Source organism: Eremothecium cymbalariae, chromosome 7 (genome assembly GCF_000235365.1).
Source record: "Eremothecium cymbalariae DBVPG#7215 chromosome 7, complete sequence".
In the NCBI taxonomy this organism is placed as follows: domain Eukaryota; kingdom Fungi; phylum Ascomycota; class Saccharomycetes; order Saccharomycetales; family Saccharomycetaceae; genus Eremothecium; species Eremothecium cymbalariae.
Window position 1 is genome coordinate 760,159 of NC_016455.1, and position 25,901 is coordinate 786,059.

Sequence of the window (25,901 nt, forward strand, 5' to 3'; positions counted from 1 at the left end):
TCCACGTTCACAAGCTATGCCACTTATGACTTGAACCTAAACTCAATCGATTTTATCGGAAAATGGACCGTTTTATACAAATGATTATACGAATAGTTATTGGTTTTAAGGTAAAACAAGCCCCAACTAAACACTTGAAAAAAAAAGAATTTAAACTTTTCGTGTTAACATTTATATTAGAAAGATGCAATAAATTAAGTTTCTTGTACGTATATATATGCTGTTATTTCGACCCAGCCCAGCCCCGACAGGGGGGGATTCGTAACGGTAATATTATAAGTGATGATAACAACTTGTATTACGAACGTTGCCAATACCAGTAGAAGTAGCGGTCGTGTAAAAATGAAGATTGAAAATTCAAAAAAATAATAAATAACAGCACAAAAGTTAAAAATATGAATTCACAAAACAAAAAAACAAGAGAGGAGAGAGGCAGGATGTGGTTGAAATGAATTGGCAGAAAACGAATGAACTTAAATATAAAAAGTTTGAAGGGGGTTTTTCGAATTTTTTTTTACAGTTAAAATTGCGGTTTTTGGATTGTTTTTTAATCTCTAATCTTTTTTTTAATCTTTTTTTTAACTTCTTAGCTTTTCATTCACACGATGTTATATTCAGCCAAGATTTTACCCAAGTTATTATACAACCAGGCCACGGTCTTATTTTTCTCCACCCGTATGGTGTCGAAGAACTGGATTGCTTCTTCAGTTGACTTATTAGTGAACCTTGCGTATCTATCAATTTCGCTTACCAAAGCACGCCTTCTTTGATAGGTTCTAATTTTTGGTATTCTAGAAAGTTGCCCCTTACCGTACCTCTTTTCAAACTCCATTATTTGTAATTTTAAACTGGTGTCAAATTCACGGTACAATTCGTTGACGTCCTTGGGGGAATCGATCATCTGCAACTCATAGTCTTCAATCTCTTGCAAATGGGAGGCCGGCAACGCGCGGCGTGTGGAGATGTGTCTATGTGGTTGCCGCTGTTGTAGATGTCCCAAAGCAGCAGCATTTCTGTCCTTTTGAATAGTAACAACATCCTCTTCGTCTTCCTCGATTCCCACCTTTGCGATGGAGACCCCCGTGCTGCACTCGGAAGATGTCCTTCGTCTTTTTAGCGCCTGGATATCTTGATCAAAGGCCAAACTAGCAATATCTAACCCTGCTGTCGCGTGATTGGAGTTCGATGAAGTTTCACTCTGAGGTGTATTGGGTGGCTGGTGATGGTGCGGGTGGTGGTGGTGGTGGTGGTGGTGCACCTGTCCGTGATGCTCACTAATAGCTGCCGCAACCATCTCATTCGCCGCTAGCGCGCTTGTCGCCGCATCGCTTAAACCATCTCCCGCTGTATTCAATAGCGTAAACACATTATTAGAAGCATCATCATCTAAATTCAAAACTTTCTTGATTTGATCGAGATCAACTATAATAGCAGAGTTCTGTTCTTGCACTAGATCTAATTTCGCCTTTAACAACTTCAATTCCTCCTCCGGAGTATTCAAACTTGTGGATATTAGCGTATCCCAATCTTGAGACAATCGATTCACTCTGGATTTGAAAGATTCTATTATGTCATCTAAGTTCATATTCATTTTGCTACTCTTCCAATGTTACTATGGCCCTGAGCTGTCTTACTTATCTAGAGTAGAAGTCAAAGAATCTTATTGCACTATAGAAAGGAATTGATGATTGGAACCTGTCACACCTTAAAAGAATTGGACCTTCCCTGACTTCTTCTATACATGTATACTATATGTATATATACATACATATATATACCGATGTATATATATATATATATATATATATATATATATGTATATATATGTGTATATGTATTATATATATATATATATATACAAGACAACCATCAAAACTCTTAAACCAACCTTGACCCACTACCTTAGGCTAATTGAGTCTTTGTGGTTTGTGATGTTAACTTAACCGTAGCTTCACTGAGGCGGCGACGTAAAACCGTCTCATGGTTACCCGAATTTGAGACGGAACCCCAAAAAAGAATAGTAATTATAACGGTTTCCATTGTATTATATATATAACATGTATTATGAAAGTGGGCTTCGCGGTCGATGGAGACCACGAGAAGAAGCTGTCGTCAGTGATATAGTTGTAACTTGATTTGCTATCTATATTATTTACAAAATAATGTTTCGAAAGAGAAGCTGGCGGGGGATATATAATTATAAAACATAGTCTCTCTCTGTGTGTGTGTCTGTGTGCTTATTTATTTGGTTTTAGAGGGTGAGAAGCTATTTCACTTTCTGGCCTTTTTTGACGCAGAAACTTGTTCAGTGTCTGTATTGTCTATAGATAGTTGTCTCTTCTTGGCTTTGTTTAGTTGCTTTGAGAAGATTCCTGCGACGTCATCCGGGTTAGCGATCTGTAGTAAGGCACTGTCGAATGCGGAAAGTGCTAGTTCGACACCATCGATAGTGACTGTGGTGGCAGCGGAAGACTGCTGTTGGGAGTCGTTTTCCTTGTTTGCAGAGAGTTCGTCTAGAACGGTCTGGTTGTAGTAGAGAGGAAGAACAGGGGAGTCGTTGGATTTGAAAAAGATGGCTCTGATATGCTGAGAGTTGATTAGTTCATCGGAGACGGAGAGGATGTTATCACATAGCTGATTGATGGAGAACCAGTCCAGGTTACCCATGTGGACGTTTAAGGTTGTGCCGCGTGGGAACAAGACAGGGATTTTTGAATCGTAGACTTTTCTGATGGAGTTAACGGTTGTGGTTTTGTTGAAAACCCCCGCCTTGCCTGTTCTTATGGGTACAGGTGTGGTTTGGATTGTTTCATATGCTTTACCACCTAGTAATTTGGGTAGAGAAGTAATGATGGAGTCATCAGCCAGGATAAGTGAAAACTCGGAAAGAAGGGCGCGGCGTTTTTCAAAAGCCTTATACTTAGTCTTCAGGTCTTGTCCTACAATAATTTGGTCAACCTTGATGTTGAAAGGTTTTTCCAATAGCTCGTGGAGCTCATCCATGGAAATTTGGTCTTTGTCCTGGTCCTTTAGAATTAGCAACAGTTTAAAATCTTTCACAGAGGTCACACTGGCCTTTTTCCATGCTGAAAATATAGAGTGCTTTACAGGGAGCAACGATGGCTTGAATCTTTTAGAGGAGTCTGTGTAAGACTTGGCGTTTGTAAAAATCAATTGCAGTTGTCTGGTCAACTCGTTATCGTCTATTAAAGTAGAGCTGGATTCCTCCTTAGAAGACAAATATTTGGAAATCTGTTCAATAGCATTCGAAACTCTTTCTTCTGGAATCTTCTTATCGTCCTTCATATTGGATACAGCCTTAGTATTCGCCTTCTTACCCTTCTTTGAAGCTGCAGTTGCTGTTACGGCCGTGGCCGTCTTTTCAGAAGCATTTTTCTTTGCAGCAGAAGCAGATCTAGTCCTCTTCGCTTTCACAGGAGTGGCTTTGGACATTAGTAGATGACTGGAATTGGTTAGAGAGTATTTGCCTAAGATTATATACAATAGATTGTACGTATTTCTAACTTACTGTCGAAGAGATGAGATGAGATGATGGTTAGTGTTATAATACATTTTAAAATTTTCGCAAGGGGACCGGATTTTTTTCAGACAGGAAAAAAAGAAACTTCCATGATTAATAATCACGTGATACTTTATCTAATCATAACATAAATCTCCACCAAAACAATCACATAAACTAGCAGTTTGTGGGCTAAGTTGTTCGTTTGAGCCAGGGCCAGCAATACAGTGTATTCGGATGCCAGATTTCTTCGACATATACACCCACACACCTCAATGTATTTATCGAGTGTTTCGTTAATTATGACCGTTGAGATTTGGGCTTTTGCCGGTCCTTTTGGGAGGCTTTCTTGCAAAATTCAAATTTAAAATGAAAAATCGTATCTTTTCTATAGTCGTTTCATCATTTCATATGGGAATAGAGTGTGCTTAGATGTTCAGATAGCGAATTAAGTGCAATGGGTAAACGAAAGAAGTCGGCTAGACAGCCAGTAAAGAAGGTTACGTCGAAATTAGATAGCGCGTTCAACTGCTTGTTTTGCAATCATGAAAAATCTATCACATGTACGTTAGATAAGAAAAACAGCATAGGGTCGTTATCATGCAAGGTCTGTGGACAACAGTTTCAAACTAGAATTAATGCATTATCACAGTCGGTGGATGTGTACAGTGACTGGTTCGATGCAGTTGAGGAAGTGAACGAAGGGAGGGCCAGCAGCAGCGAAGGGGAAAATAGCGATTCTGATTATGAGAGTGATAGTGGTGATGATGGTGACAAAGCGACTGCAATCAATGGGAGTTCGTCGGCTGGGACTAAGTGGTCAGCTGGTGCTGAAGAGGGAGTACATGACTCTGATGAGGAGGAGTATTCCGATGATGACAGAATAGGAAACAGGCGTGGTAGAAGCGCGCTGGTAGAAAGTGATGACGAATAGATTATAGATAATATACCGTCCACCTATTTAAGGTAACAAAGTAAGAAGGCTTGATGTGTGCACACCAAACGCAGAGAGAATATAGTGTAGGTTTTTATAGAAATAAATTATTCTATTTTTTATGTTGTCGTGTATGTAGAAGAGGCCTGGCTATATGAGGTCAAGAGTGATGGGATCTAAGGGATAAATATAGTAATGATGTAACCGTACTGTACCCGAACTCAGCAATTTAAAGGGTAAGGGCAAGGGCAACGAGGGTTAATAACACATTAATGATCCGCGTTGAACCTCATGCTTTCTTTAAGCGCCCTTCTCCCCCTCACATATCGCCGCTGCCGGTATTCAAAAAAAATCTTTCTGTTTTTCACTTTGTTCATTTCAATTGAGGTACATGCATTTAGTTCCAATAATATTCAATAAAATAGCCGTTATAAATATAGATGGGGTTTAGTTACTAATACGAGCTGTGGATTCATGGCGGATCCAACAGTCTTAGAAGGATTAATAACAAAAAAAATCCGTGTCCGTATGTGCGTGCATTTTTTTAATTAAAAACACACACCAGACACTTTTATCCTAAAATGGTTCAAGCTGTCTCTTGGAATAACTCTTCTTTCAATGGAATACCCAGCTGTTTCCTTACATCGCCCAATTCCTCCAAATAAGCCTTGTATTGGTCCTCATTCTCCACCTTGTACTTCAAAGCCTCAAAAACTCTAATCGCCGTTGGTAGATCATTGACTCTTCTAGCAGCCTTCAAAGCCTTTTCAATAACAACAGGAGCGGGTACCAAATCATAAGAAAAACAGTTGTTCAGAACTCTTTGAACTTCAAATAAATCGTATGCTTCATCAAATTCTTTCTCATATCTTGCAGTAAACTCCTCAAATGTCTCCTCATCATGATGATCAGAATATTTACGAATTGATTGAATTTGAGAAATTAACCTTGGAACAACATATTGACTACTACGACTAGCACCCAAAGCACTTCTCTGCAAAAGGGCCCTGTTCAAAGGAACAGTTTTGAAAACGGTTCTGGACAACATCTCTCAAACTTTCAGAAGCAAAGCGTACTGTAACACACTGTAACGATTAAAAAAATAAACTGCTGATGGTATTAATAACCAGGGAAAATGACAAGGCTTACCTTCCAAAACAATTTATTTAATATGGTGCTTTTGTATAAAAAGATGGAAAGAGGGAAAACTTATAATATGACCATTAGTATGGAGATTTTTTTCGTCTGACGAGAATGGAATATGCAATATGATTGGTTCGTTTCAAGTGATAGTTGTACTCGATTATCTAATCCTGGCGTTGAACTGCGGATCTGATACACCAAAGATACAGATCACATTTGGTGAGGGGAGGACCATTATGCCGGGGGGTTGTTTCATAGTGGTCTAGTCGAATATGGAACGCGGAGGGAGAGCCGTGTGGACCCCCATAATCGACGGTGTATGCTCTGTCTTTGGTGTTTCGCACGTATGGAGTACTACATTTGCAACGAGACTGTTCTCGAGGATCGTGAAAGCCTTGTCCGGTTCAACCTTGTCGCATGCACTCACATTGGACGATGTTGAAGCTGGGGCACGCCCCGGGGTAACGTGGCCTGTGTTAGAATTCGGGCGATCTTCTAGCCTATGGAAGTCAAACCCTGGTGGCGGCGATTGGGGGGGCGATACCAAGAGGATCCGTTTGGCAGGCGGTATCTCGAGGTTGGAAGAAGATCTGGTAATATGCGTAGAAGTGTCGAACAGCGAATAGCCCACTGTGTAGTGTTGGAATTCCTCCACGGTGTGTCTTATAGTTTTATATTCCTCCATAATAAGTTTTGAAATCTCCTGGGTTGGCGACACAACGACCAGTCGCTTTAACTGGGATAATACGTAAACCTGAATGGGACTGGACTCAGTGACCATGCATTTAGAAAGGACATGGTCTTCCAGAAAACCCGTGAACAAACTCACGGAATGTCCATCGGTGATGTCAACAGACTTGGAAGTAATCAAAATTGTATCAGTAGCCATCAAGACCGTTTGTGTTACTATAGCTGGGAATGGACAAAGAGCATTAGATACCGCACGTGAGTCTGAAACGTATCTATTCTTCTTTTCTGTCTCGTTCTTTTATACAAGTAAATTACGTTTATAAGGTTTTATTTTTCAAATCTTCGTTTTCTCACACCGGATACCTGAAAATTTGGACCCTGGTCCTGCACACACCTCATCTGAAGAAGCAGAGTTAGAGAGGGTAGAGAGGTCTTTCTTTGTTTCAAAGACTATATACATAAACTGGTTGCTAAAGAATATGTCTCTTCAGCAAGTGGTCTATTGCGGAGTTTGTTCGTTGCCTCCTGAATATTGTGAATTCACAGGAAAGTTCAAGCGTTGTAAAGTCTGGTTGCAGGAAAGCCATCAAGATTTATACACAAAATTATACGGCGATGTGGAGGCAGAAGGTGAAGGAGAAGTTGCAGATGTTACTGGGAAATTGGCTAAATCGTCTATTGGCGAAGCAAGAGAGGAGGAACTAGAGAAGAAGTTACAGAAATTACAGGCGAAGGAAGAATCTAAAGAGCAGCGAGAGTTGGCAAAGAAGCTTTCCTCTAAAGTAGTGATTAGAAGAGAGGCAAGAACAAAGAAAAAGTGTATGATTGCAATTTCCGGATTGGAAGTGTTTGAGATTGACATGAAAAAGCTGGCCAAGACATTTGCTTCCAAGTTTGCGACGGGTTGTTCTGTATCCAAGAATATCGAGAAGAAGGAAGAGGTTATAGTACAAGGTGATATCGCAGATGGGGTGGAAGCCTACATTCACGCTTTGCTCGAGGAGAAAGGGTTGAAGGACGTCAAGGTGGAGCAAATAGAGACAAAGAAGAAGAAACGCCCCACGCAGCCGTTATAAGGTCTCTCTTTTGGACAGTATTACAGAGGCCTTGTGCGTTTTAAACTTGTTGCTGGCTTTTTATAGTTTCGTAGTTAGTGACTGTTGAAGTCTACATGAAATTTCGACAAAATGCTGTTCATTTTGAATGCTGATCACATCATATATATATATATATATATAAAATAATATTGATTGAAACGTACATATCCATTAGCTAAGTCTGGAATTGTCTAGTGGTGTGTTTGGTGGCGGATTCTTAAAAGTTGTAATGGATAGAATTGCGAAGGCTCTAGATGCCCGTTTGGTGGGAACGAGTGCTTTTAATAGTGGGGACAGTGTATTAGATTCCTTATTGAGGCTTCATAATAGGGTTAGTTATCATGAAATGGGCGGGGATGCTGATGATGGTTCTGTTTTTAAGGTTCTTTTAGAAGAAGCGGACGCATTGGAGGATAAAGTCGATTGTGGTTTGCAGAAGGCTATTTTCACTAATATTAGGGGTATTCTAAATTTCAAGCTAGATAATGAAGCTGCTTCGGTGGAGATGTTTTCGAGATTGCATGCTTATAGTGATATGATTGGTGAGTTTCCTGATTTTTGGCGGTTATTACTGTTGGAGAATTTTTATTACAATGCCAATGCGGATCTTAGGACCTTGCCAGATGTGTTGCCGTGTTTGCCTGTGGTTCCTAAGGAGTCTCATGCGGTAGCATGGTATTACTTGGAAAATGTTGCTGTCAGAATTCCTTACTCTTGGGATAGACTGGTAGAATACTATGGAGACACTCCGTTAACGTATCTGGTTGGTGTTATTAATCAGACGGAGTCTATTGAGCATCAATTGGTGGACTACGGTAAGAGATTGCTGTCACGGACGAAGTTTCCTTCGGCAGAGGAGCCTAATAGTGCTGAATTGGAGGAATTACATCGGATTTTGCAGTACCATTTTAGAAGAATTGATGAACATCCTTCGTTGGAATGGGACAAGTTCTTAATAGACTCCGCTGCGGCTACATTTCAAAGTGTATCCATTTCAAAATCATCTTTGGTGTACTACACAAGAGTTGGCCAACATAGGTTGGCATTGTTGAACTTTGTTAACTTTATCACTTATACCGAACTTCGTCATGATCTAAATAGCTCTGAATATTACGATATGGTTTCGTTGATCGATGCATACACCTATATCCTAAAACAGGATTCTGTTCCCGAAGAAATCGGTCAAATATTTAATAGATCAAGAGCATTCAGTAAGTTGAAAGAGTACCTTAACGATTTTTATGAGCATTATCACATACCTATCATACCCAAAGAAAAAAGTGTCGATTGGTCATTGAATCTTACTAGGCTCGTGGTCCCACCAACTTTGGCGGATGTTCTATCAAACGCGTGGCATTTGTTTTACCATTATGAACAGACAGCATTAAATCAGTTGCTGGACTGTCGTCTTACTTACTATCTGGCCAATGCGATGGCCCTTAAAGCACCTGATTTAGACTTATATTTTGAATATGCATTTGTACTAGCATCGAGGAGAAATATTGATATGTGTATCAAGTTTTTGAAAAATAATATTTTGAATAGAAACCCTAAAGATTATAGGTCATGGCATTTATTGGCACTTTGTGAATCCATCCAAGAGGATAAAGAAACGTCCTTCAAAATTGTTTGCTCTGTTTTGGATGCTATGGGTGAGGCATTGGACAATTGTAAACTATCAATTGCCGACCGTTGGCAATTTGTGCACCTAAAACTAACCCAGCTGTTACTTGTCAAGGAAATGATTGGAGTAAAAGATGCTCTTGAAATGTTGTCTGAAGTTTACCAACTGTACGCTGCACTATTTCCAAAACCAGCAGATCCTCCCAACTCTAAAGATGAACTACGCCTCGGCCCTAAACACAAAGAATCGAAAGAATATTTATTGCAGTTTATTTGGTTCTTTACTAGCAGATTATTTCTCCAAGCTAATGACTTGGAGAACGCCGCGGAGGCAATTGATGAGGCAAAAAGCGTCACACAAGTGTTTACAAACCTTAATATCAACATTGCTAGAGGGTACCTTTCTTTATCAACGGACACACATGTCGCAATGTCAGAGTTTCAACTTGTATTAAGTTTTGATCCTTTAAACATCGACGCCATTATAGGATTTGCTAAATTGGTTTACCCCGATGATTCAGAACATGTAGAAACATTGGACAAACATAAACATATCCTCTCGGCAACTTCAAAGGGACCTTTTTCTTCAAACTCTATACCACCGCCAGCCACAGTCGCCGCCACTACCGATGTTCGCACCGCAGATACTTTTGCAAATGAGAAAGATCGCTCTGCTGCCGTCGCACAATTAAAACTACTTTTGGAGGGGTGCATCGAGACATCTATCGATGCTTATCATACTCCTGAGATATGGTGGTACGTGTCCCGTGTCTACGACGAGTATGGCGATTCGGAAAGGCTAGAACCCGCCCTATGGAAATGCATGAAGTTCCAGGAACTTCAACCTATCCGCGATTTTAAGAATTGTGTGTTCTAGGATTACTTCTCAAGTAGCTCATATAGTACATTATAGACGTTTCCATCTTCGGGCAACATGAAAAACAACTCTATATAGAGCTAAATAAAGTAACGCCATTCATTGACCGTGAACCCTTTTTACCTCCCCGCCTCCCAATGTCCCATTTTTCTTAATGAATTGTAAAGGTCATTCCGATTCACATATTACTTTTTTACGTCTGCGTTACGTTGGGGTTCCGACATATCGAATTTAGAGCCCTCTAAATTCCACTTCGTGCCAGTGGCTAACTTCTCCGGTTTTTCTGCTACAGTTATGTTTCTTATCACACACAATCATCCTTTATTTCCGACTTGGCACAAAAACAAAAGGAGTTCTTTATGTAACGGTTCACATTCTTTGTTGCATTCTTAAAGCCTCAGAAATATTATTTTATGCAATTTTTCACAAAACACAAAAATTTGCACTGGCGCCGGTTAGATGGAAATATAGTCTGGTGATCTGCACTTCCTACTTTCGGTGTTCAAAGATCACCAGGCTGATACGCTGCTGAGCTGGAAACAATAAGGTCTTCGAGCCTTTTCGTTAAAAGAGGCTCCAGAACACGAGTACGAGAACCTCGAGGAATCGGAGGAACTTCAGGAACCTCGAGAAACAGTAGGTGGCAGCAACAGCATACAATAACGACGCGTCGTAGAGCGCCGCATGACGTGCTCCGCACGGACGGACGCGCGCCTGCGGTGATCCCTCCAATCACCACCAGTTCCCGAGTATAGAAACACTGACACATAGATTTCAAGTAGCAGTAGCAAAGCATATCATAATTCTACATAGGGATACCAAAACACCTAAATACCTAATTACAAAATCAAAAATTAGGCTAAACGTACATATGAGGATACTTATCCACATTTTTGAAGGGAATGTAGGGAAATGAAAGAGTCAACTGGCAAAATCCCATATCCTCCTACACAATCCTTGTGCCATCCATCATAGTAATGATAGCACTAAGTTAAAAAAATAAAAAAACCCCAAATTCATCCCAGGAGAATCCATTATATTTCACATCATCACCCTTGGATACAGAGTTGAGGTTTCAGAAAAAAAGTTCATTGTTATTCCCCCTTGTTTTAGAAAATTCCTTAACTTTGATTATGGGAACGAAGGAAAAAATTGTATGGTCGAGAACAAGGAAAAAATCCAAAGAGGTCTATTCCTTATACGATCAACGACCACTGATGCTGACAGTATCAGATAGACAAGGAATTGCCATTCTTCTGAAGAACTTGTTGTGATCTAAAGCACGTAACAAGTCTAGGATTCTACCACTTAAAAGAATATCGGCGATAATTTCGTTCAGCTTTGGCTTGTAACCATCGAAAACTACATCAGCCTTGGAGGGGAACAAAGTAGAATTGTCTCTAATAGTGAAAGACACACCAGCGTGGTTGTAAAGAGGTCCGGGTGGGACCAAGGGAACAATGTCGTATGCCTGAACAACTCTGATGTATGAGTTCAAAGGAAGCTCGCCAGCGTTGATGCGATCTGCGACTTCCTTAGACTTGAAAATGCTATCGACCCAGTCGTTCATAGCAGCGTTACCCATTCTCAAACCACCATAGGTGATCAAATTAGGCTGGTGACCTAGCAATTGCAGCTCGACACCCATTAGGTACGCGTAGCCTGCGCCCAAGGAGTGCCCCGTAACCGTAACACTGTAGTCAGGGTGTGTCGCCTTGATGCCGTTAAAGGTCGTGATAATATCCTTATAAGTCAACTTAAATTGTTCGTACACGCCCAGATGGACCTTACAGTCCCCTGTACACTCACCGACGCCACTCAATGGCTTGTAGGTTTGTGGTAGGAAAGTGAAGTCAACAATCCAATCATTTAGAGTCAAGGACCCTCTGAAAGAGATGACAATTTCCTTGGCTGTGTCGTTGATCCCCAAAAAACTGTACGCAGAAAGCTGCGTGTTTCTGCCTACATCTGGCTTGAAGATCTGAACCACCTGAAGACCCTGCTTCTCCAAATAGTAACGACCATTGTGGAAAAGATCGGTCAACAAAAACTTCTCCAAACAGTATGGCGCATTGGCAAGATAAGAATTACGCTGCATTAACGCTAAAAGCTCATCTGAATAAGCACACACACTGGCCACCAGGGCAAAGAACAAAACGAAAGGCGTCTTGAACATCATATTTCTCCTATATTATTGCGACTATTACTAATTAGCAGCTGTCGTACTTCCTCAACAAAAAAAAATTCCAACTTTTTCACTTCTTGACCTAGTTCAACACAATCAAAAAGACAAACCAAAAAATCAGAGATCTTAATACTTTTCCTTTCCTCTCTCAATATAAAAGAAAAACGAAAAAAGCCCCAGAGAAAACCTCCAATTATGTTACAATTGTAAAAAGCTTGCCAAATATATTCCTTCCTAGAGCAAACACTGGTATCAATAGCAGAACGCAAACTTGAAACTTAATTTAAAAACAGCAAAAAAACATCTCCAACTCTATCTAGAATCCTCTTTTTATAGCACCAACCCGGTGAACTCAACCAAAGCAATAATAAACTAGTCACTTCTCAAAAAAAAACAATCTACTGTTATTAACCAACTGATCCAAAAAATTGCCTTTCTCAAACTTTTTTGCCTTGCCTTGCCGTTATTATTATCACCACTATTCTTCTTCTTCTTCTTCTTCCCTCTGTTATTGAATCAATTTAGTATCAGACAGAAGCACACAAGAACAAACACCACACATCATCGTAAAAATATCCACACAAATTAAACAATCTGTCTCTCTACGGCACAACAGCGTCAGTCAGCATCCCACTGCACCGCACACAAACGCCAATCTCGTCGGTTCCCTTGCCTATCAGCAAACGAGATACACACATCAAAAAACATATTGCACTTTACTTTTACCTCTGCAATTAACAAGAACCACACACTCGGAAGAGCGCACCAGCTGACTATCCGGCAGACCCATCCACATCCTACACCCAAGAAAACGCACACCGCTGCCCAGAGTAGTACCCTTATCCACAGTCATCGCACTTCGTTCTTACCCACATCCGGGCCACACAACCACATGCCTACCACCACCCATTCCCGCCAACTCTTAATACCAGCCCCCGCCACTATTTTTGTGATTTTCGGGGTTCGTTTTGCTCTTGTTTGCGTTTAGGTCCAAAAACCAGAAAAAACCAAAAAGGAAAACCTGAAATGACAAAATTTTATCACTACTGGATATGCGCTGTAGTATGCGTCTTGGCGGCGAAGAACCACACCCACAGGAGAGACTCAACAGGCCTCTTCCTGTACTGCGAAGCGCTCCTTACCCTGCAACAGAACCGATCAGATCGGTGGAGCCCAGCCACTGTCGTCTTTGCCCATAGTAAAGTTCAGATCGATGTTTCTACCGTGAATGGGATAACCCCGCAATAATTTTTTTTGTAGATTGCTCCGACTCAGAAGCACGCGCAGCAGCATGGAACACTGACGCTGCGCACGGGTGGGGAGCCCGCCCACCCAAACAATACTATATTGTCTTTGCTGAGTTTCGAGAAAAAAACAAATTTCCGGGCGCGCCTGCGCGGCTCGACAGAACAATACACAGTTCTCGATTATCTGGCAGACCGGCAACTGATCTTTTGCGCCCGCATGCCTTCCACAGGAAGGCACACAGGCGCAAAACCCTTCCGCTCTTGCGGAGAAAGTCCCATCCAACGCGTGGGGCGGCGCTTTTAGCGCCGCCCCACGCGTTGGATGAAATACATTATTTCTTTATGACGTGACACATCTTTGTCATAGGGTTCAAGGCACGCCGGACAGCTGCGGTACAAATTAGTTTCCTATTACGGGACACTAGATAACGCACAGAACCTCCCAAGATCTCTTGATTCTTTTTGCTTTCCGCGGCACGGGGGACCTGACCGCGGCATTTAGTGGAGCTGGACGTCACGGACAACCGGCTTTACGTTGACTGAACGGGAAAACGGGTCCACGCAAACACAGGTGCCCCCGTGCCGGACTGGGAGGGGGCGGCAAGCAGGGCAATCAGAGAAACGTGATTGCCCGATTGGAGGCGGCAGTGGAGATTATATTGTTTGCCGAGGGCCGTGGGGTCAGCGGCAAATCGCAGAAGGCGATGATATGGCAGATGTCAGCACAAGGCCAGGCCCTGTCTGGCTAGGCAAGGAAAGGCAAGGACGCGCAAGAGTGGACAGCAATATCCGTGCCCAGATCTTTTCCGGATGTGCTGGTCCCGCGAGACGGCTTCCTGTTGCGTGTGTCCGGCGTCCGCGTGGGTGCGGTGTGGTGGGCGCCCGGGCGGACGGGATCGACGTTAATTTCAGTTTTTTAGGTCGGAATGTTCCGTTTTCTGGTGGTACTCTCTCCGCAGGGCGATAATAGTAAACAATCAGTACTAATGGAGGTATTATGAGTGTTGATGGTAATTAATGATAGTGATAGTGATAGTGATAAAATGGGATCTCTGTTTAAAGACAGTGGTATATGGAGATGCAAGGACGGGGACGTGGCTAGCAGTTGGGTGGTAGCAGTTGTTTTTCTGCTCTTTGTTGTTGGAAGTTCGCTTCGTTTCTCTGGGATAGACGGTAAGCGTAGCGTAATATGGGATGAAACGCATTTTTGCAAGTTTGGTTCTTACTATCTGAAGCATGAATTCTATCATGATGTGCATCCTCCGCTGGGTAAGATGTTGATTGGGTTGAGTGAGTGGTTGGCTGGTTTTCAGAATTCGGAAGGGTTTGCTGATTTTTCGTTCAATGCGGGTGCGGAGTATGGGAAAGACGTGAATTTGGTGATGATGAGAGGCTTCCATTCGGTGGTTAGTGGTCTGTGTATACCGCTGGTGTTTCTGAGCGGGTGTGCGTTGAATTTCAGCACGGAGACAGCGTTGCTGGTTACGGTGATGGTGGCGTTGGACCATTCGTACATTGTTTTGTCCAAGTTCGTTCTGTTGGACTCGATGTTGTTGTTTTTCACTGCGACGACGTTTTATTGTCTGCTGCGTGTGCATTCGTTGCGGGATGGGAAGTCGGCGGGCATTGGTGGTGTGCGTCGGCTCGGCTGGCTGCTGCTGTGTGGGGTGTCCATAGGGTGTGTTTGCTCTGTGAAGTGGGTTGGGGTCTTTGTTACAGTTCTTGTGGGGATCTATACGTTGGTTGATCTTTTATCTCTTGGCCATGTCTCGCGAAAAAGACGTCTGTTGCATTGGCTAATAAGAGGCCTCACTCTAATAGTGGTCCCACTTTCTATGTACGCGTTGTTTTTTAAGATTCATTTCGCTTTATTATACAAATCTGGAACCGGAGACTCTATTGAACACAGCATTTTCCAAGCGAATTTGGAAGGGTCTTCGGTGGGCAACTCTCCGAGAGATATTCTTTATGAGTCGTCGAGTGTAACCATCAGATCGTACAGTCTGGTTTCCCATTTGCTCCGGTCCCAGCTAAACACCTATCCGAAGGACAGTAGTCATCATGTAGTGACAGGAAGTGGATTTTCCGATGGTGATAATGTCTGGGTCTTTCAATCTACCCCGGATAAGGATAACTATGATAACGCTGCCGGCGTCGATATGGACAATGATGACGATAATGGTCCGCATGGGGAAAGAAACACAGGTCGTATTCGGCATGGGTCTATTGTTCGATTGCTGCACAATAATACCAAAAGCCACCTTCATTCCCGTAATTTTCCGTCTCATGTATCTGACGGAAATTATGAAGTGTCCACTTATGGTGATGAATCTACCATTCATGGCAACGACAACTGGGTAGTCGAGATTGTTAGGGTATTGGATGCTGCCAATTCAACCGAAAAGGGAGACCCAGTTGCTCGAGCTGCGCCAGCGCTGCATCCTGTTTCGACTTGTTTTAGGCTGCGTAACGAGCAACTGGGCTGTTACTTGGCAACCACTGGACTCATTTATCCCTCTTGGGGGTTTAACCAGGCCGAGATCGTCTGCAAATACTCCTGGGTGACCCGGGACAAATCCACCTGGTGGAATGTCGAGGACCATTGGAATGAAAACTTGGCTGTGGACCACAACTATACAATGCCAAAGTCGGAGTTCTGGTTGGATGTCACTGTGACGAACTTTGCGATGCTTTCTTTAAACAATGGGCTTCTGCCGGACCCAGATAGATACGACCCTGTGACTAGCAAAGCATGGACGTGGCCATTACTTCGGTCATCCATACAATTGTCCAATGGGGGCAGCTCCGGCAGAAACTATTTGTTATTGGGTTCTCCTTTTAATACTTGGTTATCTTCCGCCTCGTTGCTCGTGTTCGTACTGATTTGTTTTAGTTATCTGATCAAATGGAAACGACAACTGGTCACATTGTCTGAACCGCAGTTTTGGGACTCTGTAATTAGAGCCCTTTTGCCTTTTCTGGGCTGGCTATTCCATTATTTGCCCTTTGTCATGATGGATAGAGTCACTTATACCCATCATTACGTCCCGGCGTTGTACTTTGCCATCCTAACGTTTGGCTTCAGCATAGACTACCTTTTAGCATTCCTATCTCACCGCACTAAGTGTGCAATGTACGCGTTACTCTTTGCAGGTGCTATCTACAACTACATCTTTTTTGAACCGTTCGCACAAGGGTTTACCGGCGAATCCAACTCCTATAAACATCTGAAATGGCTGAGTTCCTGGGATATCATGTAAGGGAAAAAGCACATCGCGAAAAGTAAAAGGGCGCTTAGCAGCGCCCTCTCCTCTTCTTTTCTCTTGATCATATTTTATATTCTAATTGCATGGTGGTTAGACATAGAGTCGCGCTCAAATTTATACACCTTATGTACATATAAACTATCTCGCCCCCCCCCCCCCCCCTCCGCTTCACAGCGTGGACCTTCCAATCGAATAGATTCGTGTGGAGGTGTCCAAACTGCCTACGCCGATAAATAACAGCCCGTCTTTTTCAACAGGGTTCCACCTGATTCGGTTGATTCTATCTGCAGGTGTTATTTTCGTGTCTAGCTCAACCACTTTATCAAAATTTTTCCCAGAGTAAGTGTATATATGGATTGCTCCACTCTCGCAACCCATAGCAATGGCTACTTTCCCTTCCACTAATTGACTGTAGACGGATACAGCAGTGACTGCCTCCCCGAGTCTTAATGATTGTTCCAGCTCATAGCCGTTATCTCCGTTGGAACTGTCACGGATATCCATCCTCTTGTTGGACCGCCAGAGCTTAATCGTCTTATCTCTAGAAACCGTAACAAACGCATCTCCAAACTCTAGTGGCATCCAATCACAATCCCATATAATCCTGCTATGTGGCTTTTCATGGCCACTTGAAAACTGAAAGGTGTTGGTTTCAAAGTTCCGTTCCCACACAGCCCATCGTCTATCTCTACTCACACTTAAAAGATATCTATTGTCCCTCGAGAACTTTAGTCTGGTAATTGTGAGGTTGTGGTACTCGGCAGTGGGGCGGAGTTGAAGCCAGCTTTGAGTGTCAAAAATTCTAATTAATGCATTCTGAGAATTATTAGACTTGCATGCCGTGGCGGCCAAAGTAGCATCGGGTGAAACATCCAGTGTGGATATTTCATATCCGTGCCCATACAATTTCTCTATTTCAGGCCACAGAGTGTGCCGCTGTAGCTGATCTTCGAAAGGTGGTGTAAACAATTCTAATAGGAGGTCTGCAGTTATGTTCACGTTCTCTGCGGTCTCCATAGCATTAGGATCGTCGTCATCGTTTTCATCCTGCGTTGCCTTGTTGGACAATCCCAATGCAGGCAACATTGCAGCCTCCGCATAAGTAGCTCCTGTCACGTCTTCAATCCCACTTAACTTGTTTAACAGTTGGGCAATCGCTTTAGGCTCATCAAAAGCCCTTAAAACCTTCTCATCACCAGCAGATATAAATCTGGTATCTGAAATAGGTTCAATGCAGATCATATCATAACCGTGGATTTGCGGCCTGGAGAACTCATTCCATGATGTACATGATCTTGCTCCATTAGAGTCAAAAAGCCATTGGGCGTAGAGTCGAGTTGTTTGATCCAGGGATGTGCAAAACAAGTATTTGCCACTGCGCGACCAAGCAACATCAGTAACTGCCTTCTTGGGACCACTAATAGCCAATTTCTGGTTCCAGGTTATACCTCCATCACAAGACTCCCAGGACCTCCAGGATCCTGTCTTACCATTGGTTAAAATGTACTCCTTATCGGATTCATGAAACCACAAACACGACCAAAACCCACCAGCTGAGCCAGTAGCAGTAGAAGAACCTTTAAAGCTGAATTCGCCCAATCTTGAAGCACAGACCCAAATTCCAGAATGTTCATCTGGTTCCCAAACAATAACAGAGGTGTCAGCAGTGGATGCTAGCAGTTGGTACCTTGTATCATGCCATTTCAAAGAAGAAATCCAGTCATCGTGGCCCATAATTAGTGCTTCAAAATTAATGGCTGCATGTATCTCCTCATTGACTTGGAATTCATATTTCTTATTGCTCAACAAGGTCAATTTATCAGAATCATCCCTTTCTATCTTCTCATTAGCTCTTACTCTCCATAGTCTAATGTATTTATCTTGGGATCCAGAAGCAAGAACGAAATCATCTGGGCCATTGTAACGGAAATCCAACGCTTTAACCCAATCCTCGTGACCTTCCAACGTTGCAACTGGTTTGCACGAGATCGAATCTTCATTTAGGTTCACCGCATATATTTCTACATTAACAGAGCTCCCTCCAACAGCCAACAGATAACTTCCAGACGCTAACTCGCATAATGCAAGGCACAAGGGCAAAAATCTCTCACGAACTTGAAACCGATGATCAAACTCAAAGCCAGAATCGGACTGCTTCCATAAACTAATACTACCATTCGCAGCTCCCACAATTAGTAAGCCTGGAGAAGCTGTGATAGCTGTAATAGATTGCTCATTTTGTTCTAGAGTCTGAATCAGCTCCCATTCTTCATCACCCTTCCATATCTTAATCTTGCAATCCTCAGATGCAGAAACCATAAGCTTATCCTCAGGAATAAATTTCACACATATAACCTCGGCATCATGGCCCTTTAGAGTCGCATAAACTCCTGAACAATTTGCGTCTAATGGATTCCATAGTGCAATTGTCTTCCCTGCTCCAAATGCAACGCACTTTCCAGGAGCGTAGTAGTCACTCACTTGTGATTGCTTGTTAGCTCCAATGAAAATAGCTTCCCCACTGAGCATGGTCGTAAATATGTGATATAATCTTAACCACTCACTTTCTAAGAGTCTATGACAACGGTATTATTAATGCGTATAACTCAATCAATGCTCATCTCATGCGATGGTAATTTTTTTGATTTTTTTTCATGTTGTACAGAATAAAAATGGGAATTTTGATGGATAAGAACAGGCAACAGGAGCTAACCATCGTTAGCTTAATTGATATATATGGTAATAGAGGCAATTAGAGGCAATTGTTAGCTTATACATGTTCCAAGAATAAATAATAATAATATAAATAGTAAAAAGGTTTTACCTTTGAATCTTATGAGATTTCAATTTTACTCATCAGCGTCGAGGACACAACCTTTGGAAGCATTAGATACTAATTTGGAGTATTTATATAGTGCACCCCTTTTATAACGTGGTGGTCGGGGCGTCCAATTAGCTCTCCGGAGGGCAAGCTGTTCTTCAGATAGTAACAGTTCAATGAGATTTTTGTTTGCGTCGATGATAATTTCATCGCCATCTTCTACCAGTGCGATGGGGCCACCTTCAGCCGCTTCAGGTACGATGTGTCCAATCAAGAACCCATGGGAACCGCCAGAGAATCTCCCGTCAGTCAACAATGCAACGTCTTTGCCAAGACCGTAGCCCATGATAGCAGATGATGGTTTGAGCATTTCCGGCATACCTGGCCCACCTTTTGGACCCTCATATCTGATAATGATGACGGTCTTTTCGCCCTTCTTAATTGCCCCTTGTTGGAGGGCGGATATGAAGGCAGATTCTTCATCGAATACCTTAGCTTTGCCTTTGAAGAAGGTACCCTCTTTACCGGTGATCTTGCCAACAGAGCCTCCTGGGGCCAAGGATCCATAGAGAATCTGCAAATGGCCACGAGGATTTATGGGGTTGGATACAGGATGGATGATATCCTGCCCAGATGGGAGTGCAGGAGCTTTGGCAGCACGCTCTTTCAATGTTTCCCCAGTGATAGTCAAGGTATCGCCATGCAAAAACCCATTATCGTATAGATACTTGATAACAGCTTGCGTTCCGCCCACCTCTAGCAAATCCGCCATAACATACGCACCAGAGGGCTTAAAGTCTCCCAGCAATGGAGTCTTGTCTGAAATCCTCTGGAAATCCTCGATCCTCAAATTGACGCCAACAGAATGCGCAATGGCCAGCAAGTGCAACACACAGTTTGTAGAGCCACCAGTTGCCACAGCATATGTAATGGCATTTTCAAAAGCCTCCATTGTCATAACATCACGTGGCAAAATATTCATCTCCATCGTCCTCTTGATTGCCTCCCCAACGGAATCGCATTCACGAAGCTTCTCAGTGGACGTTGCCGGGAACGCCGAAGAGTTGGGCAACGTCAGACCAAGCACCTCCGCAGCACTTGCCATCGTATTCGCAGTGTACATGCCTCCACACGAACCCGGACCCGGACATGCATTCCGGACCACATCCTTACTCTCCTGCTCTGTTAGCTCCTTCGACAGATACTGCCCGTACGCCTGAAATGCAGAAACAACATCAATCTTCTTCGGAAGCTTAGGCGAACCACTGCATGGGCTCCCAGGCATAATTGTGCCCCCGTAAACCATTATAGATGGCCGGTTATGTCTCCCCATCGCCATCAACACCCCAGGCATGTTCTTATCACACGAAGGAATCGCAACATTTGCATCGTAGTGCTGCGCCATCATAATCGTCTCAAAGGAATCAGCAATGACCTCCCGCGACTGCAACGAATACCGCATCCCAGTCGTCCCCATAGAAATCCCATCTGACACCCCAATCGTATTAAACTGCATGCCCTTGAGACCTGCCTTGTTCACAGACGCAGTAATCCTGTGATTGAATTCCAACAGATGCATGTTGCAAGGATTCCCTGACCACCAGCAAGAACCAACCCCAACCTGGGCCTTTTCAAAATCACCGTCACCAAACCCTGTAGCATACAGCATCGCTTGCGATGCTCCTTGCTCCTTGGGCTCCGTAATGATCCGCGAGTACCGATTCAACTTCTTCAAAACCTTATTACAGGTACTAAACCGCCTGAAACCCATAGCTGCAATCCTGATACCTTCCTTTTCAACTCCTGACACTAGATGGACTGTACAATGTATATAATACCTAACTGAGAACTGCCTGCCCACTAGCCCTTTATATCGACTGCCTTAATTGCCATATATACAGACAACGCAACCTCCGATGAGTCAACCGCTCTGAGATCCTATATGCCTGCTGATTCTCGAGCAGAAAGAACTAAAATTTCATCGAGAAACCGAGAAGGAGAACGATGCCCGGTTCCGGGCCTGTATCCGCAAAAAAGGACCTACCGACATGCATCAACTTGCGTCTTCTGGAATTATCGCCGTTTTGCTTTGAATCCGTACACCACGAAAGAAATTATGTAATAAAAAACCATATGGAACCAAGGGGGTTCCAGCAGCCGCCCGCCATATATAAACACATCAGGTAAACATGATCTTCCCTGCAACGTTCCTCCTAGTTAACGTTTCGAAAACAACAAGACAAGAGCAACAGAGGAGCGGAAGTGTGGGAACGGTGCGGTTTGAGTAGGTAGCGGCGGGTGGGTTGTGGTACGGGTTGCATAAGCGTCGGATGGAAAGTTGGTTTTCGGAGGCCGACAGGAAGATGTAGTCACGTGATGGGAAGGTCAGCGGTTCCTCCACAGGTGGTGAGGTTCTTTCCGTTGTCCACGTGAAAAAGCAATCATGTCTGGTACATAGAGGAGAAATGAAAAGATGAAAGTTTGAAAGGAAAGGGGCTTTCCTTCTTTTTAGAAGCATACTATTATAAAAAGTTGTTATAAAAAGTTAAGTTAATAATAAAAGACCAAGAAAGCACATAGACGCGGAGGAAGGGCGAAGACACAGTGTTGGGCTGAATAGAGGAGATTTTATTTAGGGCAGCATTCCAGAGAAAGGAGAAAGAGCGCGCGCCCTTTAGTGTAGAGAGAGAAGTGTTATATATATATATAGGGTCAAGAAAACGATGGGCCCAGTTACACGACAGGAGTCTTTGAAACAGCGGTTGATGCATTCTTCACTTACGAATTTATTCAAGCTTAATAGGAAGAGGCGGCGAGGAGATTCAGACGATGATGAAGACTCTGAGGAAGGGTACAGGGATAGGATGGTTGTTGGTAAAGTTGCTGGCGGGGGGGCGGTAGCTAGAGGTGTTGTTGCTGATGGCAGTGGTGGAACTTCTGGGCGCAGCAATGGTAGTGTGAATACTGGGAGCAGTAGTGGGAGCAGTCGAAAAAAACGTGGTGGTAGGCCCAGTTTAGGTTCTGAAGAGGAGCGGCCGCAGAGCAAGCGTCGGCACACAGAGCGCCTCGACCTGGAGCGGAAGTACGATGAAGCGATTCCTGAAGAGTTTCATAAGTTTCGTCCACGTGGATATCCGTTTAATGTGCCTCCTACAGACCGGCCGATCCGTATTTATGCGGATGGTGTGTTTGATCTTTTCCACTTGGGCCACATGAAGCAGCTTGAGCAGTGCAAGAAGTCGTTTAAGAGCGTGACTTTAATATGTGGAGTCCCAAGTGATCGCACCACGCACAAGTTGAAAGGGTTGACGGTGCTCACTGACAAACAGCGATGTGAAAGTCTACGGCATTGTCGGTGGGTGGACGAGGTGGTTGAAGATGCGCCCTGGTGTGTTACTCCTGAGTTTCTCGAGCAGCACAAGATTGACTACGTGGCGCACGACGACATTCCGTATGTGAGTGCAGACAGTGATGACATTTACAAACCAATAAAAGAAATGGGCAAGTTTTTGACCACTCAGCGTACTGAAGGAATATCCACCAGTGATATCATCACCAAGATCATCAAGGACTATGACAAGTACTTAATGCGGAACTTTGCGCGCGGTGCTACGAGACAGGAGTTGAACGTTTCCTGGTTAAAAAAGAACGAGCTAGAATTTAAAAAGCATATTCAAGATTTCAGATCTTACTTCAAGAAGAACCAAGAGAAGTTGAATGATGCTTCTAAGGATCTATATTTCGAAGTGAGGGAAATGATGCTAAAGAAGACGCTAGGTAAGAACCTATACTCAAAATTGGTCGCCTCAGGCCCACCACCAAAAAAGCACACGACTATAAGAGGAGAGTCCCCAGCTACAGAGTTTGCTCACATATATACTGGTGAAGTCCTGAATAAACGTCTACCGGCGAGTACTCCTAGTGAAAGCGACGATGACGCTTCGACTAGAGCAGGTTCAGTCCTGTCTCATCTGAACAAATGGCTATCGCATGACTCTACAGAAGAAAGCGATTAACAAAGGTACCCCCCCTCTCCAATTCCCTCATATCCCCCCTTTGCCCAGCACTTAGCATTTTGATCTTAGGTTTAAAATAGAGGTATAGCAGGTTTAAGTTAATGGGTTGCTCTTTTCTGATGCAATAAAATATAACATAATATACAAGACAAAATGAAACAAAAAATAATAAACACATGAAATGAATAGTTCAGTGCATCAGCTATTCATATGTAACTATGCATATATATGTATACATGTATATATATATTACTTTAACTTATATGTGACTTTTATCTTATTAAGAAAGGTCCAATCAATGAACATTTAATGGGGGAGGCGCCGCCTTTGTGTTCTTGCTCTCTTTTCCTTCGTTTGCGTTGAAAAATACAAGAGAATAGATGGTTTTATATTCGACCACCCCTGGCCCCCTATTCTCACTCCTTTACAGGAGAACGTTAACCATGCAATCCTTTAGTATCTCAGAGATTAAGTACTTGGATGCTTCAGAACTACACCAATGGCTTAAAAACGGCTACACAACCACTCTCCATGAACCATTCCAAGTCATTGACGTGCGTGGATCAGACTACATCGGTGGCCACATTGCTGGTGCATGGAATTACCCTTACAAACGGCTGAAAAACGACGTTAAATACATTGGGGAGCTTAGAAACAGACTGCTAGAAGAACATATGCAGAGCTCCGACGAAACCAATCAAAGCGTCGTGAACTGTGTCTTCCACTGCGCCCAGTCACAGCAGCGGGGGCCCTCTTCTGCAATGAGGTTTTTAAGGTCCCTTACTGAACACCAGCTCTGTCATTTCAGAATCTGGATTTTAAGAGGTGGCTTTAACCACTGGCAGAGTATATACGGACAAGATAGTTCTCTTACAGTAGATTATGTACCCGATATTTGGCAATGGCAATAGAGTAAAAAGACGAATACAAATAAAAAAAATGGAAAAATAATATAATTCTAATAGTAAATTGGAACGCGGGAACTATGTTGCTCCCTTCAGTTTAACCAACACGCTTGATCAGGTGAAGACCACTCTCAGATTCTACAACTTGGCTCACTTCACCCACTTTTAAACTGAAAGCAGCCCTTTCAAACCCAGGCTGCATTTCGCCTCTGCCAAAAAACCCTAAATCACCTCCCCTCTTGTAAGACGAACAGTCACTCCTCTCATGGGCAAGATCCTCAAACTTCTCCCCATTTTCATACCGTTCTGCGTACTTCTCCAACTCCTTCAGAGCTTCCTCCTTAGTAAGTGTAATGGTTTCATTGCGGTGCGATGAAGGTCTACGAGACCCATCATGCTTGATGAGCAGGTGCAAACACCTAACCTTCAATGGGTTCTCAACTAAGTACTGCTCCAACTTGGCACTATCTGTACCCTCTGGAAGTTCCCACTGGGACTGCATTGTCTCTGGGTTGAAGAAGTACTCACGTTTCCGCGACTTACTAAATTTCACAACCCATGGCTCCGATAGCCCATTATCCACAGACATTATCCTTAGATATCAAATAAAGTTTCTGCTCCGTCAGCTTCTATTCTGGTCGTCTTTAACTTGCGAGAAGTAAGGAACCAACAGAATTTGTATGTTCTTTCCCTCGTGTCTGAATCTGAACAGAATTCTGGGAAAAGCCACGACGTTTCTTTACACAACCGATAAGATGACGAATGCGAATGGAGAGAACGAAGGCCAGCATCCCACCTCCCCACCTCCCTACTCCTTCGCTAATTACGCAACCTCTCACATATACAATGGGCTCAGCTGAGGGACGCTTCAATCCTTATACAGAGATTCCCCGTAACCCTAATCGGTTTTAGTCTATATCTACTCTACTACTTATACTCCTTTAGACGACTCCTCCCATAAGGTACACACACGTGATACTGACCAACCCAACCCCAGACTTCTGGCATTGTGCAACTAGTCCATGTACGTATATATCTCTAGAACCAAATTTCATACCACACGCCTATGACACGATCGTAGGGCAAACGTGCCAACCCTTCCCTTGTAGTATTAGTTTAGAGGTTCGAAATGAGACCCAGTCGTCTACGACGTCGCTAGCAGAAGAGCAATGACACTTCCCGCAAATACGACACACACTGCCGTTCAAGAAAAGAACCGGAGCACAGTAAAGTATTAGCCAAATAGCTAGTTGTGTTTAGTTCTAGGTGGTTCAGTTAATAGCAGTCTCAAGTATATTACATCGCCAAGAAAATAGGAATTGGGCACCTCAGCGACGGTGTATCGCAAGTTTCAAACCAAATGAAACCACTGAACACCAAGCCTAAAAATCTTCTTGAATGGTGCTTCACTGGAGCATATAAGGCGCTCCTCGTAGTAAGGGTGGTTTGCATTGTCCGAACAAGTGTTCTTGATCTGCGGAGATCCCACGAGGCCGTTTCGCAGCACCTTCTTATCATCCACAGGCTTCATATGCATTCTTCGCTCGAGCATAATGACAAGGCGATGTTCGATTCTA

The 25,901-nt window shown here is 43.2% G+C and overlaps 14 protein-coding genes across 14 annotated transcripts; 6 read left to right on the forward strand and 8 right to left on the reverse strand.

Annotated features, from left to right (window-relative positions):
• Positions 1-598: 598 nt before the first annotated feature.
• On the reverse strand, positions 599-1,591 carry Ecym_7364 (transcription activator GCR1-like domain-containing protein; the record flags this gene model as incomplete). Its single annotated transcript, XM_003647959.1, has 1 exon — positions 599-1,591. The coding sequence occupies one exon, from the start codon at positions 1,589-1,591 to the stop codon at positions 599-601; it is 993 nt and encodes a 330-aa protein (XP_003648007.1).
• A 680-nt stretch (positions 1,592-2,271) lies between these two features.
• CIC1 (Cic1p) lies at positions 2,272-3,453 on the reverse strand (the record flags this gene model as incomplete). The annotated part of the gene is made up of 1 exon (XM_003647960.1): positions 2,272-3,453. The coding sequence occupies one exon, from the start codon at positions 3,451-3,453 to the stop codon at positions 2,272-2,274; it is 1,182 nt and encodes a 393-aa protein (XP_003648008.1).
• Positions 3,454-3,977: 524 nt separating this feature from the next.
• Positions 3,978-4,454, forward strand: ELF1 (Elf1p; the record flags this gene model as incomplete). Its single annotated transcript, XM_003647961.1, has 1 exon — positions 3,978-4,454. One exon carries the CDS (start codon positions 3,978-3,980, stop codon positions 4,452-4,454), a length of 477 nt encoding a protein of 158 aa, XP_003648009.1.
• A 586-nt stretch (positions 4,455-5,040) lies between these two features.
• Positions 5,041-5,502, reverse strand: COX6 (cytochrome c oxidase subunit VI; the record flags this gene model as incomplete). The annotated part of the gene is made up of 1 exon (XM_003647962.1): positions 5,041-5,502. One exon carries the CDS (start codon positions 5,500-5,502, stop codon positions 5,041-5,043), a length of 462 nt encoding a protein of 153 aa, XP_003648010.1.
• Positions 5,503-5,859: 357 nt separating this feature from the next.
• Positions 5,860-6,486, reverse strand: RCN1 (Rcn1p; the record flags this gene model as incomplete). The annotated part of the gene is made up of 1 exon (XM_003647963.1): positions 5,860-6,486. The coding sequence occupies one exon, from the start codon at positions 6,484-6,486 to the stop codon at positions 5,860-5,862; it is 627 nt and encodes a 208-aa protein (XP_003648011.1).
• Positions 6,487-6,766: 280 nt separating this feature from the next.
• On the forward strand, positions 6,767-7,363 carry TMA22 (Tma22p; the record flags this gene model as incomplete). Its single annotated transcript, XM_003647964.1, has 1 exon — positions 6,767-7,363. One exon carries the CDS (start codon positions 6,767-6,769, stop codon positions 7,361-7,363), a length of 597 nt encoding a protein of 198 aa, XP_003648012.1.
• Positions 7,364-7,613: 250 nt separating this feature from the next.
• Positions 7,614-9,884, forward strand: YPP1 (Ypp1p; the record flags this gene model as incomplete). Its single annotated transcript, XM_003647965.1, has 1 exon — positions 7,614-9,884. The coding sequence occupies one exon, from the start codon at positions 7,614-7,616 to the stop codon at positions 9,882-9,884; it is 2,271 nt and encodes a 756-aa protein (XP_003648013.1).
• Positions 9,885-11,088: 1,204 nt separating this feature from the next.
• On the reverse strand, positions 11,089-12,063 carry Ecym_7371 (lipase family protein; the record flags this gene model as incomplete). Its single annotated transcript, XM_003647966.1, has 1 exon — positions 11,089-12,063. One exon carries the CDS (start codon positions 12,061-12,063, stop codon positions 11,089-11,091), a length of 975 nt encoding a protein of 324 aa, XP_003648014.1.
• A 2,260-nt stretch (positions 12,064-14,323) lies between these two features.
• PMT6 (dolichyl-phosphate-mannose-protein mannosyltransferase PMT6) lies at positions 14,324-16,576 on the forward strand (the record flags this gene model as incomplete). The annotated part of the gene is made up of 1 exon (XM_003647967.1): positions 14,324-16,576. The coding sequence occupies one exon, from the start codon at positions 14,324-14,326 to the stop codon at positions 16,574-16,576; it is 2,253 nt and encodes a 750-aa protein (XP_003648015.1).
• Positions 16,577-16,750: 174 nt separating this feature from the next.
• On the reverse strand, positions 16,751-19,111 carry ELP2 (Elongator subunit ELP2; the record flags this gene model as incomplete). Its single annotated transcript, XM_003647968.1, has 1 exon — positions 16,751-19,111. The coding sequence occupies one exon, from the start codon at positions 19,109-19,111 to the stop codon at positions 16,751-16,753; it is 2,361 nt and encodes a 786-aa protein (XP_003648016.1).
• Positions 19,112-19,431: 320 nt separating this feature from the next.
• On the reverse strand, positions 19,432-21,174 carry ILV3 (dihydroxy-acid dehydratase ILV3; the record flags this gene model as incomplete). The annotated part of the gene is made up of 1 exon (XM_003647969.1): positions 19,432-21,174. The coding sequence occupies one exon, from the start codon at positions 21,172-21,174 to the stop codon at positions 19,432-19,434; it is 1,743 nt and encodes a 580-aa protein (XP_003648017.1).
• A 952-nt stretch (positions 21,175-22,126) lies between these two features.
• PCT1 (choline-phosphate cytidylyltransferase) lies at positions 22,127-23,419 on the forward strand (the record flags this gene model as incomplete). Its single annotated transcript, XM_003647970.1, has 1 exon — positions 22,127-23,419. The coding sequence occupies one exon, from the start codon at positions 22,127-22,129 to the stop codon at positions 23,417-23,419; it is 1,293 nt and encodes a 430-aa protein (XP_003648018.1).
• Positions 23,420-23,799: 380 nt separating this feature from the next.
• On the forward strand, positions 23,800-24,330 carry YCH1 (phosphatase YCH1; the record flags this gene model as incomplete). The annotated part of the gene is made up of 1 exon (XM_003647971.1): positions 23,800-24,330. One exon carries the CDS (start codon positions 23,800-23,802, stop codon positions 24,328-24,330), a length of 531 nt encoding a protein of 176 aa, XP_003648019.1.
• Positions 24,331-24,421: 91 nt separating this feature from the next.
• On the reverse strand, positions 24,422-24,913 carry ESS1 (peptidylprolyl isomerase ESS1; the record flags this gene model as incomplete). The annotated part of the gene is made up of 1 exon (XM_003647972.1): positions 24,422-24,913. The coding sequence occupies one exon, from the start codon at positions 24,911-24,913 to the stop codon at positions 24,422-24,424; it is 492 nt and encodes a 163-aa protein (XP_003648020.1).
• Positions 24,914-25,901: the final 988 nt, after the last annotated feature.